General features: G+C 43.6%; 1 protein-coding gene across 1 annotated transcript in view; it reads left to right on the top strand.

The window, feature by feature from the left end:
* LIN7C (lin-7 homolog C, crumbs cell polarity complex component) overlaps positions 1 to 16,012 on the top strand; it is a 429,094-nt gene extending 413,082 nt beyond the window's left edge. Inside the window, exon 5 of the mRNA XM_044059602.1 lies at positions 15,274 to 16,012. Coding sequence (XP_043915537.1) covers positions 15,274 to 15,438 — 165 coding nt within the window. The 3' untranslated portion in view covers positions 15,439 to 16,012. The remainder of the gene's footprint in view (positions 1 to 15,273) is intronic.
* Positions 16,013 to 23,027: the final 7,015 nt, after the last annotated feature.

The following is a 23,027-nucleotide window of genomic DNA, read 5'->3' as shown; positions in this document are numbered from 1 at the left end:
TTGGCCCTCCGGTCTCTTTTATACCTCTCCCCCTCTACCATTTGATCCCGTGTTTTCTGCAGAAAGCCAGAAGAATGGATAGTTCGGTAATGCTCATTGCCCCCTACTGGTCCCGTCAGGTATGGTTCTCCTTTCTCTACTCTCATTTGAAATATCTGCCATGGATTGTGGAGCCCATACAGAACCTCCTCTCTCTCATCCACATCCCAATCTACTCACCCTCAAACTGACCGCTTGGTATCTCCATTTCCAGTAATTCTACAAAGGTCCAGGCTTGATTCCTCTGTTCAAGACACAGTTTTAACTTCTCAAAAAGCTTCTGCACAAATGGAAACTATGTGCTATTTGGGCTTCCAAAGAAAGTATCGATCCTTTCTCAGCCCCAATTTCAACCATCCTTCTCTTTCTTCCCCCTTCAAGGAAGGGGCTAGTTTTTCTGTTAAACTTCAGCTGGCAGCCATTTCCAATTTTCATGCTGGAGACATTTCCAATTTTCATGCTGGAGATGTTTATGGCTCCCTTGCTACTTTTAAATTATGTAAGGCTCTCATGAAGGGGATTTTTCTGCTTAGACCCACAATAAAAGAATCCTGGAATCTGTTATTCTTCAAGGACCAACTCCAAAAACCCTTTAAGCCAGTGAATGATTGTAAAATAAAATTCCTTTCATGGAAAACAAAATGCCTTTCATGGAAAACAATCTTTTTGGTAGCTGTCACATCAACAAGAAGAATTTCTGAACTCTAGGGCCTTATCGAAACCAGCTTACATCATTTTTCATAAAGGCAGAGCATCTCGTAGGTTCATAGGCTAGTACTAGGCTATTGGCCCTAGGGCCTATACAAGCCTAGCCATAACAATTCCATGGATATCTCTTCCTACAATATATACTTCCCTGGACCCCTGTCTAGCAGAGCGACTGACATGATTCCCAGGGTGAATTTCCTATCTCTCATCCAATTGTCAAGGATCCTTTTGAAGAGGGCTAAGGAGGCGCTCTGCTTGACATGTATGGGCAGTCTATTCCAGAGTACGGGGAGTCTCTTGGTCAGGAATCTATCCCTTCAGCATGTTTAGTTTATTGTGATGACAAGGTTTAGATCCCTGGAGCATGTCTCTGAGGGATTGGGATTTCTTTAAGTAGAGCATGTCCAACAGCTCAGGGTTTGACATGGCCTTGTATGTTAAGCAGAGATCGCCTCTGAGTAGATGATATGCCACAGAGTATAGCTGGAGTTTTTTTAGATGGTCAGCATAGGGCATCTTTTTTAGGCCTGTAATTCTTTTAGTGAGGTATTTCTGTGGCCTTTCCAACTGTTGCAGATGTCTTGTGAGGTACATACCAAACTGGGCGTTGTACTCTTTAATGGGTCTAATGAGGGATGAGTACAGTGGGACAATGACCTCCTTTTTTCTAGATGAAAAGCCCTTGGTGATTAGGTGTGCCACATAGAAGAATTTCCTGACTGTTGTGGTGATGTGGTTATCAAAAGTGAGACCACTGTCCACAAGTCTCTCCATACCAATCCATCTTTTATGCCTAAGATAGCTACAGAGACTAATATTAACCAGTCTATACAGTTGCCAGTCTTCTTTCCAAATTTTTCTAACAGACAAATATAATCTGATATTGTTAATCCTCATTCATTCCTTACGCATGGGTATCAGTTCCAACCTCGGAACCAAGCCTGCCATTTTCCAAGCTCGCATCAGCTTCAAACTCTTGAGCTAAACTCTTACTCACAATCCCCCTCTCCCTGTTACCTCAGATTTCATTTGCTGCGTTGCCATTCGGTCGTGTCAAGCTACTTCTCTTGAGCTAAGTACAGTTATTTGTTGTTTAATAGTCTTTCAGATTACTTTTCTGTCAGAAAAGTTTATATTTAATTGTCTCTTACCCTATCACATCTAGCGTACATATTTTCTTCAGGTTTTTCTGCTCTTTTCTTTACCCTTTTACCACGAGGTATTCTCTCTTTACCATCGTTGGTAATCCTTCCCTTTTTTCTCATACCTTCTGGTATTCTTTTGTACCATTGCTGGTACCTTTTTCTATTAATTAATTTGCTGTCATGGCAGATAAGAAAGGTAGTCCGGGGTTTAAGTGGTGTTCTGATTGTGGACACAAACTACCTACTTCTGATGTACACTCTTTGTGCATTTATTGTTTGGGGGCGTCCCACTTGTCTGTTGACCCACCCTGTACTGTTTGTGAGAACTTTTTGAATAGAACCTTGTTGGAAAGGAAAAACAAGCTGTTACTAAAGGGACTTCTTAAATCTCCCTTTTCAGGGGCTATTTCTGGGTCGGAGGCCTCCACCCCTCCTAGAGCCCATAAGAAAATCTTGGATGTTCCTACCCAGGCTAAATCTTTGTCTTCGTCCCCGGCGCGGGACTCCTGCCAAACAAAACCTAAAAAGGCTAAAGTTTCGGCTCCGAAGCTCACTCAGTTAGCCTCAATGCTTTTGGTGCCTAGACCTTCGGCACTGAGGCCTTCGGCTCCATAAATGATCTCAGCTTCGTCTTCTCCAGCAGCCTTCACTATATCGGCACCAAGGGGCTCCTCGGTTCAGACTATTACCACTGTATCGGCACTGACTGTTCAGTCGGCGCAGACCTTGACCACATCTGCTCCGAGATCTTCCTCGGAACCGATACCTTTATTGTTGACTCCAGTTTTGCTGGTTCCAGCTTCGGTACCGACAACCACTTTGGCACTGATCCCTGTGTCGGTGCAGACCATGACAACGGCACCGATGACTTCTTCGGTGCAGACACCCATAGTCCAGTCTCTCTCTGCACTGTTGTCCTCTGTGCAGATGGGTGAGATGGGCACAGAGTTTGCCTCTTCTGTAGACAGGCCTGTTTCTCCCTCAGTGTCTGTGAGGTCCACTAGAAGCCTTTCCGAACATGTGTTGCGTCTTGTGGATCAGGTGCTCTTGGCCACAGGTATCCCACCCCTCAGGAACTATCCTTCCTTGGGAGGTGATCACCCGTCTCCAAAGACCCCTTCTTATTCTCCTCCTTCATTGCCTCTGAAGTCTATGGATATAGCACAGTCTTCCCCTTCTGCGGTCCCCTTTATGGATCTCACTAAGGAACCGCAGTTGCCTTCGTATCAGGAAAGTTTTGCTATGACCCAGGATGTCAGTTGTGATGCGCATAGTTTGCTGCTCCACAGCCATCCAGGGACTCCAGGTCTGCAGGCTGAGCCACTTAGTGGAGGGGTGACCCCTGTCCTAGACATGCACTCCTCTTCAGGTGGACCAGCCTTCCAACTGATGGAGAAGGCCTTCGCTGCAGCGATACTGGACTCTATACCTCCGCCCTCCTCTGGTACACTGGTTTCACAAGTCGCACGTAGCGGACACCGGATGCAAGGGCCTCAGGACGTATTCCCACAGGAATCCTCTTTTCCGCTGTTTTCTCCAGCTTCTCCCGCTGAGGAGGTCCACCGGAAAGGTTCATGTAAGAGGAAGCACATGGACTCCACAGAGGAGTCCCTTACTGAAGAGACAGATTTCGATGAGGTGGAAGGATCTCCCCTGTCACCCTCTGAGGTATCCTTTGGTGATATCCTTGAAATCCTGAAACAGAGAGGTGACTGGCAGTCCTCTAATCCGACCTCTGAGGAATCTGTGTTCCTGCAGGCCTTTCGCGCCCGGCCCCCTATCACCTGCCGATGAACTTGTGTGGCTTATCATGCAGCGTGCTTGGAAGGCTCCTGATACCGTCGAAGCTATTCCCCGGAGGCCAGATAAGATTTTGTCCCTTCCTGCTTCGGATCCCCATTAGCCCAAAGGTCTTCCTGTGGATGCTTTGGTGGTGGCGGCAACAACAAAAAAGGATCTGGCAGAAGAAAGCCAGACAGTCCATCCGCCTAACAGAGTCCCGGGCCCTGGACAGGATAGGGAAACGCACCTTTGCTTCAGCGACCTTTACTATCAGGTCCCTGAATTATATGGCGCACTTTACCAGGCTTCAAAGGGATCTGATCTCTTAGCTCTCTGAAACCTTGGCTGGTGCCATGTCTGATGAGGTCCATGACAAAATGGCCTCTCAGCTGGCCACTATTGAATCAATATCTAACTCCTCTATGCGACTGATAGCTCACGCATCAGAAGGAGCAGCTAGAGCAGCGGGTTCAGCTGCAGTCTTGAGACGACACGCCTGGATGCACTTGTGCAATTTCGCGGAACCCTTTAAGGCTTCCTTTCTTAACGCTCCCATTGAGGCCTGCTCGTTGTTTGGGCCCAAAGTTAAAAGCACGCTGGCCAGATGTGAACAGGATGGTAAGACCCTTTCGGCCGTAGGTGTCCATTATTGTTCCCCTCAACGTGCTTTCTCCCAAAACCAAGAGTGGGAAGATATGGTTCAAGAAATCTCAGGGTTCTTTCCTTGACACACAGGCAGAGTTCTCCCCTAGAGGCAGAAGGGGAAACTCACAGGGAAGACCCCCTTTTGGGGAAGAGGGGGTCTGCGTAACCAGGGTTCCAGGGAGTCTTTCCCTGGTCAATCCTACCAGCGCTCCTGAAGAGCAGCCCAACTCCTTTCCTCTGGAGGTGGTTGGGGGACGTTTCTCCTTGTACCCTTCTGCCTGACTAACCATTACCATCACCATCAATTTTTGGGTACGAAGCATTCTAACCAGAGGTTATCGTATCTCCTTCGATCTTTGTCCTGCCCCTTCAAAAATCTTCCCGACGTTCCACCTAGTCAAAGGGAAGAAGCTGCACTAGAGATAAAAAAGCTGCTAAGAAAGAGAGTCATCCAGATAGGATCCGGATTCTACTCGAGACTATTTTTGGTGCCAAAGAAAACCGGGGACTGGAGACCAGTTTTGGATCTGTATATTGAACAAGTTTGTGAGAGTACAAAAATTCCAGATGGTCACAATACAGTCTATCCTCCCGCTTTTGGAAAAAGACGATTGGATGTGCTCGACAGATCTTCAAGATGCGTACTACCACATAAAAGTGGACAGGCCATCAAGAAGATTTCTGCTCTTCCGTGCGGGAGCCAGTCACTACCAGTTCAGAGTACTGCCCTTTGGACTCTCTACAGCCCCCAGAGTTTTCACAAAGTGCATGGCAGTTGTCACAGCTCACTTGCGACTTCAAGGATTCCAGGTGTTTCCATACCTAGACGAGTGGCTCATTTCCACCTCCCACCAGACATCTACTGGAAAAAGTCCTGGCATACTCTTTCCTCACTGCTCAAAGGCTAGGCATAACTATAAACTGGTAAAAATCCAGTCTCACCCCATCTCAGTCGACAGAATTCATAGGGGTTATTTTGGACACACAGACCTGCAGAGCTGCTATTCCAGAGCACAGAAATGTTCTTCATGTTTCACTGTTGCAGTCATTACATTTGGGTAATCCTGCTGGCAGGTTGCCCTCAGTCGGCCTGAATTCCAAAGTCCTGGGTCCTGCGTCGGCTGCTGTCGCCCCTTCCCTGACGTCAGGTTGTCAGGGGTATAACAGATGCGGCTGACACCATTTTCTTTCGTCTTTCTTTCCGTGCGGTGCCCGAAGCAGAAGCAGTTCGCAAGTGCCGGTCGGCAGACTCTTGAGATCTTCGTGTTCGACTTTCAGATCCGAAGTCTTCAGTAAAGCTAAGTACCCCGTTGGGGAAACTTTTTTTCTTGCTCCAGACCGATGTCAGAAAAAGTAAATAATTGTATTTCTTGTGGAAAGCAAATACCTCATAAGGATTTTCATTCTTACTGTATTCCTTGCCTAGGCCCTGATCACAACATTTCTGGTTGTCTGTTTTGTGCTAGATTTAACCAATGCACTATTGAGCATCGGTATGATTTTGCTTTAAATTATTTTGGACGCCAGTTTAATTATCCAGAAATGTCGTCGGATAGCCATCCGACTAGCGGAGTTCACAAAAAAACGCAAAGAAAAGGAGAGAGACAACCGAGCCCAAAACAGATGAAGCTTCTCCCAAGCCAGTCGCTGGTTCGCTGACTCTGAGGTGCTTTCGCAGCCCCTAATGCCCGCTACTTTAGAGTCACAGGCCGCTACTGACTCCCACGTGGAGTCAGCCATGCCACTGGATACTCAAGGTATTGGAGCCTCTGATACTATTCCTTCAGATGGGTCATGAGCCGCTGAGCAGACACCGGCTTCTGAGGGTGAATTCAGACTTTACATTAAACCGACTTCAGCTTCAAAGGCAAAGACTAAAGCACCTTCTAAAGCAAAGAAACAAACTCAAGAGCCACCAATTTTTTCTCATCCCTTATTAAAGCAGTACCTCAGAGGAGCCAAAAATGTAAGGCCTCCAAGGAGATCACCAATGCCTGCATGGGGGACCTCAACTATGTCTTGGAAAAACTCACCCTACCTCCTTTTGAGCCAGCTGCTACTGCTGATACAAAGTTTTTGTCTTGGAAAACAGCTCTGCTCCTAGCAATAACTTCTGCAAGACGAGTTTCAGCTACAGGCACTCATGGCTGTGGAACTTTTTATCCAGACAGGGTCTCTCTGAGGACAAACCCAACATTTGTGCCTAAGGTGGTATCCATTGTGGCTCTTAACCAAACTATTCATCTGCCAACTTTTTATCCAAATCCACAGAACAAGGGGGAGAGAATTCTGCATTATTTGGACGTACACAGACATCTTAGATTCTACTTGGACAGAACCAAAGTTTTCAGAAAGACAGAGCAATTACTAGTGGCATATGCTGCAGGATCACAAGGAAAGGCTATCTCAAAGCAGACTACTTCAAAGTGGATAGGCCACTGCATTCGTTTCTGCTACTTACACCATGGCAAGCCAGTGCCCAAGGGCATTAGGCCACATTCAACCAGAGTTGCAGCCACTTCAGCAGCCTTTCTCAGAGGAGTACCAACCAAGGACATTTTAGAGGCTGCTACTTGGAGTTCAGTGCACACCTTTACAAAGCACTATCATCTGCCATTCTACTCTAAATCCAGGGCAGGCTTTGCCACTACAGTTCTGCAGGGCCTCATAGCCGCTCCTAATGCTGTTTAGCTCCAGCCTCCCAACCATAGCTTTGGGGCTCTACCCAAATGTAATGACTGCAACATTGAAACACAAAGAACATGGTACAGTTGTGTACACTTACCATGAATGTAGATGTTCGAGTGTATTCACTGTTGCAGTCCAGGTTACCCACCCGCCATCCCCCTTTCTTCTGATGGAACCTATCTTTCCTTCTTTGATTTATACAACCTATGTGGTGTATTTGATTGTAGAGGAAGGTAAAGTTTATATTGGTGCATGTGTGTGTATGTGTGTATGTATATATATATATATATATATATATATATATATATATATATATATATATATATATATAATGTATAAATTTTGGCTACCCTTTTAGGGGGCACCTGACATCTGGGGCAAGAAAAACTAAAGAAAATGCCATCGGCTGCATCTTTTATACCCCTGACGACCTGACGTCAGGGAAGGGGCGACAGCAGCCGATGCAGGACCCAGGAATTTGGAATTCAGGCCGACTGAGGGCATCCTGCCAGCAGGATTACCCAAATGTAATGACTGTAACAGTGAATACACTCTAACATCTACATTTATGGTAAGTGTACACGACTGTACTTTCTAGGGATAAAGCAATAACTAATTCCAATCCTTTCACGGGAGAAATCCACAGCTCACTCAGTTCTACAGCTGTTGGGTTCCATGGCAGCCTCCAATCACCATTGTTCCCCTGGCCAGGTTTTACTTGAGGCTTCTACAATGGCTACTGTTTACCCAATGGTATCCTTTTCAGCATCCTTTTTCAGCCATGATTCGAGTAACCCACAGGTGCAAACAGGATTTAAATTGGGGGATGACATACAGTGTCACAATGGTCTCGCCCCTTCTCCCCCCAGCAACCCAAGGCCACAGTGACCATGGATGCCTCCCTGATGGGGTGGGGGGCTATGTCAGGGACAGACAGTCCAAGGCACTTGGTCCGAACTGGAGGCCCATCTGCATATAAAAGTTCTAGAGCTGAGGGTGGTGCTTCTGGCGTTGCAATCATTCCATCCCCTGCTGCCGTCTGGGACAATTGCGATTCAATCAGACAACATGTCGGTGGTCTGGTACATCAGCAAGCAAGGTGGAGCCAAATTTTACCCCCTTTGTCGAGAGGCCATGAGGATATGGCAATGGGTGATGGCTACCAACAGTTTTCTTCTAGCAACGCACATTCCCAGGAGTTCCAATGTGTGATAGTAGACAGACTCAGTAGGTGCATTTTTCAACCTCACGAGTGGTCCCTGAATCCCTTGATAGCGACGGAGATCTTCCACCACTGGGGCCATCCTTGCTGCGACCTCTTTGCATCCCCGACCAACTACAAATGCAGCAACTACTTCGCCCTGATTCCCCCTCTGGGAGAGTCACCCAGGGACGCTCTAGTCCACGATTGGCCCTTGGGTCTTCTTTATGCATTTCCACCCTTTCCCCTCGTTCCCCAGTTTCTGAAGAAAGCCCGTCAGTTGAAGAGCAAGGTGATCCTCATAGCACCATATTGGCCTCGACAGATGAGGTTCCCCTTCCTTTGGCCTCGCCTACTAGATCGACCATGGATTCTCCATCCAACCCCGGAGTTGATCTCACATCCACAGAACCTGATTCATCCCAACTTGAACAGCCTGAAGCTCACGGCTTGGCTACTCCAATTCCCTTGATTGTCAGGCAGAATGATCTTTTTTTTACCAGTACATGATATTCTCATTGCATCTTATAAGTCTTCCACTAGAATTACTTATCTGAGCAAGTGGAAAAGATTTACCTGTTGGCTGAAAGATAAACAAGCAGATCCTTCTCAGCACCAGTGTCGATAATACTAGACTATCTGGCCAACCTTTTTCAATCGGGTCTATCGGCCCCTACCATTAGAGTTCATTTGGCTGCAATTTCTAATTTTCATGAGGGTGTCCAAGATTCCTCTCATGTCTCATAAATTGTGCAAGACCTTCATAAAAGGTGTGAATCATCTGAAGCCACCTTTTAGAGAACCTGTTCAACCATGGGATTTATCTTTATTTCTACAAGCTCTGAAAATGCCACCTTCCGAGCCTGCCTCTTCTTGCAATCTCAAGTATTTGTCATGGAAAACCTTGTTTTTGGTCGCCATTACTTCTGCCAGACGCATTTCTGAGCTTCAAGCTGTATGTATCAAGAGTCCATACTTGATTTTTCATAGAGATAGTGTCTCTGAGAACTAATCCATCTTTTCTGCCTAAAGTGATCTCTGAAATGTCCATTAATCAAGCCATTGAATTGCCAATTTTCTTTCCCAATCATTCAAACAGAGGAGAGTATTGCCTACATACCCTAGATATCCACAGGCAAATTTGTTTTTACTTAAACAGGACTAGGCCCTTTCGTAAATCTGACCAGTTATTTTTGGCTTTTTCTGGACATAGTTTAGGATCTGCTGTTGCTAAGGTCACATTAGCTAGATGGTTGAAGGACTGTGTGACCTTCATTTATACACAACCCAGTATCTCATTGCCTGCTACCATGAAAGCTCATTCAACAAGGTCGGTGGCAACTTCTGCTGCCTTCCATGCCAGAGCTTCCTTACATGACATCTGTGCAGCTGCAACTTGGGCTACACCTCATACCTTCATAAATCATTACAAATTGGACTTAGCCTCCAGGGGAAGAGCATCTTTCAGTTCTATAGTGCTCAGGAATGTCCTTCCATGAGAGCCTCCCAGGAATAGAAGTAGCTGGGGAGACTGTCCCATGCGTAAGGAATGAACGAGGATTAACAATATCAGATAAAGAAGTTATGTCTTACCATAACGTTCCATCTGTATTGTTGATCCTCGTTTAGTCATTATGACCCTCCCTCCTTCCCCCTCCTGTGGTTTGTAGTGGATCTCGCCATCCGGTTCTTTTAGGTTATTTGACCAGAGGTAGCCTCTACCTTCTTTGACTTGCAAACGCAATCTGAGGTAACGGGGAGAAGGGGGATTGTGGGTAAGAGTTTAGCTCGAGAGTTTGAAGCTGACACGAGCTTGGAAAATGGCCGGCTCTGTTCCGAGTTCGGAACCGATACCCATGCGTAATGACTGAACAAGGATCAACAATACAGATGGAACGTTATGGTAAGACGTAACTTCTTTTTTTGCATCTGTTTGATGTTAGTAGACAACTGCAGTTCTACCTTCATAGAACAAAGCAATGCAGAAAGTCTGACCAGCTATTTCTTTCTTTCTCACTAAACCTTCTAGGTCAAGCAGTCTCCAAAGTTATATTGGCTAAATGGATTACTGACTATAATTTTTCAAAAAAGGGGTTGAACTTGCCTCACCTTCCTGAAGCCCATTATTCTACTAGATCTATGGCTACATCATCTGTTTTCAACTCCAGAGCATCGATTGATGATAATTGTGCTGCAGCCACTTGGTCAAAGATGCGTACCTTTGTGACTCATTATAAATTGGACATTGTCTCCAGAAGTAGAACTTCTTTTGGTTTGACGGTGCTCAGGCGTATCTTTCCTTCAGGCCACCCGAGAGTAACATAGCTGGGAACTGTGACCCATTAGTGAGGAAGAATGGCAAGAACATCATCAGATTTAGAAGTTATGTACTTACCATAACTTGGCATCTGTGTTGTCCATTTTCATTCTTCCTCACCTTCCCTCCCAGCCATCCCCCAACCTATTGGCTCTTAGAGGGCCTATAGGATTCTGATTTTCTTTCTCTCTATACTTTTTTTCTTTATGTGGTAGGTAATAAAGCAGCAAACTCGATCTGAGGAAGCTACAGGGAGTGTAGGGCATTATGGATGGAGGGATGAGCTTCAAGACTAGGATCAAAGTCTGAAAAATGCGTCCGAGTCGGATCCATAACTCAGTAGTGAGGAAGAATGAAAATGGACAACACAGATGCCAAGTTATGGTAAATACATAACATCAAATTTTTAAAACTTCATTAATATCAAATTGGAATTTATTTTCCCATTGCACATACCTCTATATTTAATGAAACTCAGAACAATGTTAAAATGAATTTACTAAAAAGCAATGGATTAGTATTATGGTCTGATTGCTTTGAAAAAGGAAAAACTAAGTCGCCAGAATATTTACTGAAAGATTATAAGTTGGACGAATCTGTTAACCAGTTAATATTATCCATCTGTAAGAAATTAAATGAATGTGTATATATATAATATGAGTGAAAAAGGAAAAGAACACTATTCCCCCATTCTTTGAATATATGAATGCTATTGTTGGAGGTACCCAAAAAGGAAGCTTATCCAAGTTATAGAAGTTAGTTATAAATAGTTTTGATTCAAAATTTTGGAACTTTTTAGATGGTAGTGGATTGAGTGACTCAGTAGATGGTAAGAACAAACTTTATTTAAATCAGTTAGTCCGACTTCTTAAAGTTTATACTGTAAAGTTTTTATGTGGAAATATATACATAGAATGTTACTTCCTATAAAATCTCTGAGTTTTTTAAAATGACTTCTTCAGTTTGGAGATGTAGTGATGTAAAAGCTGATTGGGTGCACAAGTTTATGGACTGTGAAAAATTAAGTGTATTGGGAAGAGAAGTATGTTTTTAAGGGGTTATGGTCTGATAATTGTTCTTTAATTAGATCAAAAGTACGGATGAATGTTCCATTTCCTGCATCTGTAAAAGACGAAAAAAAATATTTTGGGAGTCTTTTGGCAGCTGCTAGAAAAGTTATTACAAAAAAAAAATGGAAATTTAACTGTTCCTATGTTCAAAGAAGTTTTAAATTTAATAGCAATACTATGTTAAACTGAAAAAAGCAATCGGAATAAGATCTGTAAATCATACAAAGATTTTTAGTGGTTGGGATAGCATTGAAATACCAAGATTCTTAATATGTTAATTGTATGAGATTACCTTGAAGATTCAGTGTATTCCTAACATTGTAGAACAGTATGTGATGTTACATTTTTTTCCTTTCTGTGTTTGTTGTTTGTCTTTAGTCTTTTCCTGGTAAGGGGTCACCACAGCGGAACTCCGGTCCGCTAATGATTGGCAGTAGATTTTTACAAAACGCCGAGGTGCCAGCGCGACGCCCAACCTTCAACGAAGGCACGCCCATTTACGCATGCATGTCTTTCGAGCACTACCCAACCACGGGGAGGACATGCAGACTCCACACAGAAGGCACTCCCAAGCCACGCAGAGAATCGAACAGGAGAACCTTTTGCTGTGAGGTAACAACGCTACCGCCGTACCACCGCGGCTTGCATATATATTGTAAATATGTTAAATTTCCAAAAAACAGACTTTTTATGAGGAGATTGTAATGGTAGTTGACAAACAGGTGGTGCCATAATTCCCAGTCTCTGCAGTGCTCTGTTCCACTGTTAACCTGCTTCAAGAAAAAGCTTTCATGGTGAATAAAATAAGTTTCCTCAACCTGGGGGGTGCCATTCAAGAAGAAACTAGGTATGTACACCCTCACAGTAGACTCCTCACATCTGGCTTGAGGGACAGTTGTTAGGGATCTTGGGAGTCCAGTGGACATGGAACTGGACATTAAAGAACAAATTTGATGCAAAAGAATTGACAGCAGTGACACTAGCTGTCAAAGCTTTCAAGTCTGTTTTATAACAGGGAATGTTGCATATCCAGACAAATAATTGCACAGAGATGTATGTCATACTGGAGGGGCGCACACTTGCCTACTGCACAGGCTGGCAATGGTGGCATGGGTGTTGGCCCAAGAGTCTGATCTGACCTGAGAACACTGTGCATCCCTTCCAAGGAGAAGGCTATGGCACATCATGTGAGCAGAACACAGGTGCATCTAAATGAATGGATGTTAAACAGGGGCATGTTCCACAAGTGGGGTATGCCAGAAAGACTTTTTTGGTTCTCCAGAAAACAAGCATCTGAACAGATACAAGGTTACCATTGTGTGCAACATGGACAGCAGGTGTCTTCTCCATACGCTGAGCAGGTCTGTTCTTGTATTCCTTCCCTTCTATATACTCTTGATCCTTAGGGTTTTAGAGAAAAATGAGGACTGGGCACAAATGCTGCTAATAGCACCATTTTAACCAAGGCAGTATTGGATCTTTGTCTTGGAATTTGGTAAGGGAAGAACTGGTAATGTGACCTCATTTGTGGATCTCTTGATTCTGAGTAAGTTGTCTGTGATTCACCACAATCTGTAATCACCAAGATTAATAGTGTGGATGATCTAGCATTCACCCCTACAAGGCACATGTTTTCTCAGGATGTGATGTAGGTTTTGAGGGAGACCAGGAAACCCAGCACAAGGAAATGCATAGTAAAGCAGAAATGTTTTTTCCATTGGTGCTGTAACAGGGAGCACAACCCTGGTGTATTTGATTCTCACCAATCTATCAAACCCATACAAGATAGGCTTTTCATATGCATATCTAAAGGTACATGCCCCAATCATTTCCACTTGAATTCCTTTGGACCCCTCCTTTCTAGTCTCAGTTGCCAGGGAAACCACATCATAAAGGGGTCCTACATTTAAAACTACCTAAAAAGGCTCTCTCCTATGGGATTTAAATTTTGCACTTGGAAAACCTTGCACTTTCACAGTTGATCCAGCTTCTTCCACCTCCGTAGAATTTGTTCAGTAGTGCATGCCCTCATGCAGGGAGCCCTTCTTTGTGTTCCATAAGGGTAAGGTCACAGTTTAGACTAGTTTGTTTAGGGTGTTGGTAGGGATGTCCTTGAACCAAGCTATATATATGGCCATATTCTTTCCGTCTCCTGAGAATAAAGGTTAAAGGATTTTACATTCCTTAGAATCTCAGCTGTCTATGGATATCTGTCTGTCTATATAGGACAGAACAATAAAGGAAATCTGATCAGCTCTTTATTCCTTTGCAAAGGCAGGAAGGGCATACCAGTCAGCAAACATTTTATAATTGATAACTCATTGCATTGCTTTCTGCAACACTCGCCTTGGTTAAGTGCATCCCTGGTCTAGTGAGAGCTTATTTTACCAGGGCCACACCTACCACTATAACCTTCCTAAGAGGATTGCTACCTTGGTCATCCTTTAGAAGAAGCTACCTGGTCTTCACTGCAGACATTTTGTCAAATGTAGTCACTTGTCTAATATCCCCAGGATGAAGGCAGGTTTGTCACGGCCGTTCTGCAGGGCCTTGTTTCTCCAACTCCATAAACAGGTCAGCCAACTTGTCTGTAAGTTGTGGAAGTCATCCCAAGGGTCAGTACTGCAGCAGTGAATTTCAAAGAACATAGTATAGTTGTGCTAGGAATTCATCATTGTAGATGGTGAAGTGTGTATACTGTTGCAGTAGTAACACCTTCCTTTCAGTGGGATACCTCTGGGTTGGTGTGGGTGCTTAGTGCTGTCCATTGCACCTCCCCACCCCTAATTGACCAGGCAGACATACTTCTGTGGTTTTAGCAATAGCCTCATGAACCAATTTTTAGAGTTTCTGTAGCTGGGATTTCCCATCCAAGGTCATGCTCTGGCTTTGGTTCAGAGGAGCAAAACGGCACCAGCCAGGCATAAATGATCTGAAGATGATGCTGGCCAACACCACTTTATACCATCAGCATTTGACATTGTATAGAAATGAGTGCCCTGGGTGTGGAGAAAAACGATGGGTGTTAGGCCATCAAGCTTCTTTTGACAAACCCAAGAGTCAGTTTTGCAACAGAGGGGTATATTTAAATGTCTGCAATTATCTAAATTCCTGGCACAATATTCTGTTTGTGAGAAGAATTCTGACTATGAAGCATGCTTCCCCCAATCCTTCTGCCGCCTTTCTTTTTCTGCATATTTTGCTTGATCCAGAACGGAGTCCTTTCAGTTTGAATGACATTATAATAGTAAGGGGTAGGATATGGCAGCTTGTAAAAGTTTTGTTTTGCCAAGTGATTCTTACACCTATGCAACAGCTAGTCCTTAACTACTTATTTTGCCAGAGCTGGTTATAGATTCAACATTAAAGTGAGTAATTTAAATTTCACCTGCATGTCATTATGAAGAGTATGTGTAACTTCTGTTTTTCTATACCATGCAACCTTGGTATTCATGTATTATTCATGTATCACATGGCTTATCATGCCAGGGCAGTAAAGGGATGGTAATGGATGCAAGAATTGGAATATACAAATTCAACTCTTTCCCGATTTATTATGTCACATTTTCTTTTTGTTTGTATGATTTATAAATATATCCTCCTATTTAAACCCCAAAGTGTAGTAGACCATAAAAACCATTGCATTGTGCTAATAGTAAATTGTTCTTTTGTTTGCAGAGTGTCGAAGGAGAACATCATGAAAAAGCAGTGGAGTTGCTTAAAGGTGCTCAAGGAAGGGTCAAACTAGTTGTACGATACACTCCAAAAGTCCTGGAAGAAATGGAATCACGATTTGAGAAAATGAGGTCTGCAAAACGCAGACAGCCAAACAACTTTTCATAGTCTTGCCCCCCCCCACACACACACACACACACACACACACACACAAAGTATCATTTTTCATTTATAACTGGACGCAGTGCTGTATAAAGGACTTTTTTGGGATATTTTGTAGCTCAGGCATTTCCGTTGGTATGATTTGTGCAGATTACACTTTTGCCAGTACTTCTTTTCTAGTCTTGTGGTGTAGATTATGTTAACATTGTGTTGAGATAAGTACATAAAGCTTCTTTTTCTGTAAACGCAGAGTGTATGCTTACGTTTATATAGTTAAAAGGTAGCACTACCCATTAGTCTTGAACAGAAATATTTCATGGACTTAAGAATGTGGTATCACAGATGGCAAATTCCTGTACATTATTTATCACTTCTCAACTAAGCTAATTATTACTTTAAAGAGCATTTATTAATTTAAAGAGCATTTAAAATCATGACTTTTCTAAAGCACTGCAGCCCCCTTGTACTCTAAACTGAAATGTTTCTCAACTCCAGACACCTAGAAGCAAAGAGATGTTCATCGTGCTATGCTGCTGCAGTCATCACACTTGAGTTATCCTACCGTCAGGCAGTCCCTGCAGTCGGCCTGAATTCCAAAGCCTTGGTCCGGCGTCGGTTGTCGTCACTTCTTCCCTGACGTCAGTGCGGCAGGGGTATAAAAGAGGCAGCTGACGCCATTTTCTTCAGTCTTTCTTGCCGCGCGGTGCCCGAAGCAGAAGCAGTTCGCAAGTGCCGGTCGGCCAGCTCCTGAGATTTTCGAACAGAATTTCAGCCAAAGTCTTCTATAAAGCTAAGTACCCCGTTGGGGAAACTTTTCTTGCCTCAGACCGATGTCAGACAAAGTTAATAATTGTATTTCTTGTGGGAAGCAAATACCTCATAAGGATTTCCATTCTTATTGTATTCCTTGCCTAGGCCCAGACCACAACGTTTCTGGTTGTCGGTTTTGTGCTAGGTTCAATAAACGCACTATTAAGCGTCGGGCTGATACCGCCCGACATTATTTTGGCAGAAAATTCAACTACATTATGTCGTCGGAACCTCCGACAACCGCTATTTTTAAAAAAACGCAAGGACAAGGACAGGCAGCCTAGGCCTAGACCAGATTCCGAGGTCTCTGTTAGGCCTGCCGCCACATCTTCGGTATTCAGTGAGGCGCCTACGCAGCTCCTGACTACTGCAGACTTAGAAGATGCGACTACCTCTCAGACAGAATCTGCTGGGCCACTGGAGCCGGATCCTCCTCAACTCGCGGATGCCAGCCCTGGCGGCGATCGGAGACTATGGACAGGCCTTCGGTTTCAGAAGGCGCCTTTAAACCGACTACTCTCTCTGTTAAGTCATACGCTAGGCTTCCAAAGGTTAAGAAACTTGGTCCACAGACTCCCACACAGGCCCCTATGCCTAAAAAGCAAATGCTCAAAATGGCTGAAGGCCTGATTACCCTTATCAGAGGTTCCCAACCCCCTCCTGACAAAAGGCCTAGACTGGAGGAAGATTTACCTCCTTCTGACCAGGAAACCATTTCCTCAGCAGACTCTGAGGAACAGGATGACCCCTTCCCTCTCTATGAAGACTCAGATGCTGAGGAATCAATTTCCTCTGTTTCCCCCCCTGAAGACTTCTCTTTTGGGGAAAACCCTGCACACCATGAGAGCGCATTTGCACTGGGAAGGGCAAGATTACTCTGACTCCAAGAAAATACTCCGTGAGTTTCTTCTTCTACCTCAGCATAGACCCTTAGCTATTCCTCCTGTTTTAGACATTCTGGATGATGTCTACACTGAATCCAGTCTAAATCCAGATTCCTTCCCTCCAGCTCCACCTAAACCAGACAGATACTACCGAGTCCCTGACTCTCACAAGTTTTTATATAAAAGCCCTGCTGCAGACCCAGAAACCATTTCCCAGGGTCCCAAAGGGGTTAAGGCCTCCACTGCAAAAAATCCACTACCTGCGGAAAGAGATTCTAGGGCATTAGAAAGATGGGGGGGGGGAGTGTATACCTCCGCCACTTTGGCCATGAAGGCATTAAACTGCCAATTCCACATGATTAAATGCCAGCAGTACTTGCTTACTCAGGATCAACTAGATTTCAAAGGGATGCAGGATTTGTTGCATGCAGCAGAACAAGTGGGAAAACATACCATGCAGTGTGGTTTTGATTCTTTGGAGGCCTCATGTAGAGCAGCGGTCACAGGGTCTGTAATACGTAGACATGCTTGGCTAAAAGAGCAGGCCCTACCAGAACATGTCAAAGCAAAGTTATTGGATGCTCCACTGCAAACGGATGCATTATTTGGTGTCAAAGCAGAGGAAGTTTTAAAGAAAATGGAAGAAAAGGCAAAATCTATGCAAACAGTTAAAAGATTTTTTAGAGGTGCAACCGCCTCACTTCAGCAGAAACTGGCCATCAAAAAACTGGTCCTTTCCTGCTTCAGACAGACCCCAAAGGGGCAGATACAGACGCCCTAGGGGCAGAGGCCAGGCACAAGGTACCTTCAGGCCTAGACAATGGCAAACAACAATTCAAAGAGGGGGAGACGACAGATCTCAACCTTTCAGAAAACAAACTCAATGACTTTCCTCTGCGCCTGCCAAGCAAATTAGCCCAGGCAGCACCTCTAGGAGGAAAACTGGCTCTTTTTCCCCAAAATTGGCACATCATAACAAAGGACAAATGGGTTCTGGACATATTACCCGAGGCTACAGATTTCATTTTCACACTTTACCACGGATGAGAGGCATGCCAAATCTGCCAACAAACCAATGGGCAGAGGCATAAAAGTAAATTTCAGCTCTCATGAACATGAGGGCAATTCAAAAGGTACCTGCAAAAGAGCAGGGCCAAGGATTTTACTCAAGACTGTTTCTAGTACCAAGAAAGGACAAAGCCTGAAGACCCATCTTAGACCTTTCAATTCTAAACACGTTCCTGGACATTCCCAAATTCAAAATGCTCACACTACAGCAGCTTCTTCCCATGCTGGGCAAGGAGTCTTAGCTGGTAACGTTGGACCTCCAAGAGGCATACCTGCATGTCCCTATCGGACAAGATTGCAGAAGATACCTCAGATTTTTTGGCAGGCACAACGCATTATCAATTCTCTGCATTGCCCTTTGGCTTATCTACTGCGCCCAGAGTATTCACGAAATGCCTGGCATCAGTAATTGCATACTGCAGACAATGAGGAATACAAATTTATCCATATGTGGACGACTGCCTGATCCAAGCGGACAGCAAAGACATCCTACTACAGCATCTGGCATTTGTAACAAAGTTACTAAGTTGCCTAGGGTACACAGTAAACAAAAAGAAATCAAAACTAGTACCCTCACAAGAAATAATTTTCCTGGGTGCCAGCTTGAATACAACGGCCCAGATGGCTTACCTCACGCCAGACAAGCAAAAACAACTGGCTCAGTACTTCAAAAAGATGGCAACATCTACCCAGCTCACTACAAGGAAATTCCTACAGGCATTGGGGTACATGGCATCCTGCATTCAACTAATTGCATATGCAAGACTGCATATGAGAAAACTACAATGGTACCTAAAAAGTGTATGGTCCCAACACAGACACAGCCTTGAAGCAAGTATAACTCTCATTCCCTGCCTTCAGAAGGAGTTTTGTATGGTGGGCTCAAGCATGCCAAGCATACAAGGGCCTTCCTTTTGTCTCACCTCCAGCAAACCAAACCTTGACAACAGATTCATCAGACTACGCCTGGGGTGCACACATGGCAGGACAAATGCATACAGGGCAAATGGTCTGCAAACCAAAGGCAACTACACATCAATCAAAAGGAGATGCTAGCTGTAAAAAATGCACTAACAGCCTTCAAGGACCTCTTGCATCCAGGACAACTTCTCATAAGGACAGACAACACCACAGTTATGTGGTACATAAACAAACAAGGAGGAACGCACTCCTACCCACTATGCAGACAGGCAATGGACTTGTGGAACACAGCATTAACTTACCAAGTACAGCTGCAAGCACAATTCCTGCCAGGAAAGGAGAACACATTGGCAGACGAATTGAGCAGAAATTTGACAGATTCTCACGAATGGAGACTGCACCCGCAAGTATCCTCAATGATAACTCAAAGGTGGGGACCACCAGACATAGATCTGTTTGCCTCAACCAACAGCTGCCAGCTACAAAAAATTTGCACAAGGACTTATCATCCCCTGGCCTGGAAAGTGGATGCCCTATCATTCAGTTTGACAGCATTGTCAGTCTACGTCTTCCCTCCTCTGCCTCTACTGACCCAGGTATTACTGAAAGCCAGATCAGAGAGACCACAGATGATCCTCATTGCTCCAGACTGGCCACGTCAACACTGGTACCCACTACTACGAAACTTGGCTCGCAGCCCTCCATGGATCTACCTCAATTCCCTCTGCTGTTCAACAAAACTCTCAGATCCTTCAGTCAGCTAAGGACCTTAAATCTAGCTGCATGGAAAATACCTTAAATTATCAAACAACACTTCTCTCTAAGGATGTCCAAAATGTCATTTTGGAGGCCAGGAGGCCCAGCACCAGAAAAACTTACTCGGACAAATGGAAAAGATTTTGTGCATGGAGTCAGGCCAGAAACCTAAATCCTGGCATCCCAAATATTCCACTCATACTCCAATATCTAGCTGAGATGCTACACAAAGGTCTTTCCTTCTCATCCATAAAGATCCATGCTTCAGCCATTTCAGCTCATTATGATACGATTCCTCCCATTTTCTCTCATCCTTTGCTAAGGCAGTTTCTCAGAGGGGCAAAAAATATAAGACCCCCCAGAAAACCACCAACTCCAACTTGGGATCTAAATTTGGTGCTGGAAAAATTAACACTTCCTCCTTTCGAACCAGCCTTTTCAGCAGAGCTTCAATTTTTGTCATGGAAAACAGCCCTGCTGCTGGCTATCACCTCAGCACACAGAGTCTCAGAACTGCAGGCTCTTATGGCAGTGGAACCTTTCATCATTTTCCATTAGGACAGAGTATCTTTGTGCACCAATCCTTCCTTCATGCCAAAGGTAGTATCCAGCGTGGCTCTCAATCAGACCATACACTTGCCCACCTTTTATCCAAACCCACAGAATAAAGGAGAAAGACTCCTTCATTCTTTGGACATTCACAGACGGTTACGTTACTATTTGGACAGGACTTAGGCCTTCAGAAAATCTGATCAACTCCTTGTGTCCTATGCACCAGGCTCAGAAGGAAAGGCTATTTCAAAACAGACCATCTCCAAATGATAGCACATTGCATCCGCTTTTGCTACTCACACCATGGGAAAGCAGTGCCTGTTAGTATTAGGTCTCACTCTGCCAGGGCTACAGCAACCTCAGCAGCCTTCCTCCGAGGAGTTCCAACCAAGGTCATTCTGGAGGCAGCTACCTGGAGTTCAGTGCACACTTTCACCAAGCATTACCACCTTCCTGTGTACTCAAAAACCAGAGCTGAGTTTGCCACTGCAGTTCTGCAGGGCATCCTAGCTGCACCTAACCCAGTTTAGTTCCTACCACCCAACCATAGCTTTGGGACTCTACCCAAGTGTGATGACTGCAGCAGCATAGCATGATAAACATAGTACAGTTTTGTACCTACCATAAATGTAGATGTTCGAGTGGTTATGCTGCTGCAGTCCAGGTTACCCTCCCTCCATCCCCTCTACCTAACAAGGCTTTTATTATACCTCCAGGTACATCTACCTTTGGGATGCATGTCTATATGGTGTATTTGCTTACAACTACTACTATTGTTTTACACTAAGGTATGTTTTGCAAGTTTCTTATTTTGCCTTCTTAGTTTGGGGCACCTGACATCTGGGGCAAGAAAAGAAAATGGCGTCTGCTGCCTCTTTTATACCCCTGCCGCACTGACGTCAGGGAAGAAGCAACAACAACCGACGCCGGACCAAGGCTTTGGAATTCAGGCCGACTGCAGGGACCGCCTGATGGCAGGATAACCCAAGTGTGATGACTGCAGCAGCATAACCACGCGAACATCTACATTTATGATAGGTACAAAGCTGTACTTATTGGGTTGCATGGTAAGCTTAAAAAGGCCTTTATGGTCACCTGTGAACCTAGTACAATGACACTTCGTCATGAATTTATATTGTTGGGTCCTGAACACTAAATATGACTTGTTTTGCAAAACCCTACCACCACTAAAACTAAATATTTATTGTATGCAGTGGTACTTGTAGAATTATGTCTTAAATTCTTGTGTGTTAGTAGAATACTTATCTACTACTGTAATGCAGCCTCTGGTAATACTATTCAGCTTTGACATTTGATTTTGCAGTGGACTTTATACATATATATGTAGCCCTTGTACATCATGTTGCCTTGTATATGTAGGCTTTCATTTTTTTCCCCCTGGAGGGGTGAGTTTGTTAAAGCCGTATAGCAGTAGGTACAGTCTGTGAGCATTGCATACAAGTATTGTTAAGACACGTTCATTTATATTCAGATTACATTGTTTTTACTATACAGTGTAATTTTGTCTTACTTTATTCATTTACACGAGACCTTGTTAATCTAGATTGTTGGCAACCATACCTGAATTGATTTAACTTGGAAAGGCTGTTTCATAAGATTGGCATATTGATTCAGGACTGCATTGTACACCGTGCTTCTTTCTCACTTTATGACACTGTTAGTCTGGTGACCTTTTGTACTTTTGTAGATTCATTTTCATTATGTCTTCATCTGAAGATTGTATTCCACCCACTCTTTAATTATATTTAAAGGAATATAAACAATATGTCATTTTAAATTTGCTATATATGTGAAGTTAGTTGTATTTTGTTCTAAGAAAGTACTTAAAATATAAACTAAGTTATTTTGTTAAGCTTAATTTTTGTAGCAGTTCATTAGAAGTAAAGCATTACTAAAGAGGGCATTGTACTTTATACTTCAGATTGATTTGTACTCTTGTATTGCATGGCAAGAAAATGAGATAAAAATGTAACGACAACCTATTTACCTGACTTAAACACACTGATGCCTCCAAGTACCTCATGAGGGTTAGTCAGTAAAGACTATGTAAAGATTTTAGTAATCTTAAAAATATATATGTATTTTTTCATGTTGTGCACCTAATGTGTACTGTCATTGCATGATAGCCATTAACATAGCAAGATAGCCATGAACATTATTGCCAATCTAAACAGACAATTTAATTTTTGTTTTGTTTTTCGTATTACAGTACCTAGCAACTTAATAGTAGTCTCTAGCATATAAAAAGTGTACATGACATTTTTTGTTGCTTAGGATATCAATTCTGTCGTGCTTTTTAATTCATTGGTAACATTAATAATAGAGAAACTTATGAATTTGAATATTTGTGTTTCATAAAAGTGGTAATGCTGCTTAGTTTAAATTTATGCATCATTAGCTGGATATAAAACCATATATCATGAAATGCCATTTTCAGTACACAAAGTTTATATCTAATTCACTATTTTTTATAATATGTCATGGGATTACAGATTTTAGAGTGCCCATGTCAATATTTTTAAGACAAGCCAAGTATTTCTCAAATTATTTTAGAAATGTGCTTGGTAATTTCAGTTGTGAATT

The sequence above is a fragment of the Protopterus annectens genome, chromosome 17.part0 (assembly GCF_019279795.1).
Source record: "Protopterus annectens isolate FY-2018-M chromosome 17.part0, PAN1.0, whole genome shotgun sequence".
NCBI classification, from domain to species: Eukaryota; Metazoa; Chordata; order Ceratodontiformes; family Protopteridae; genus Protopterus; species Protopterus annectens.
This window is presented reverse-complemented; position numbering and strand designations above follow the sequence as displayed.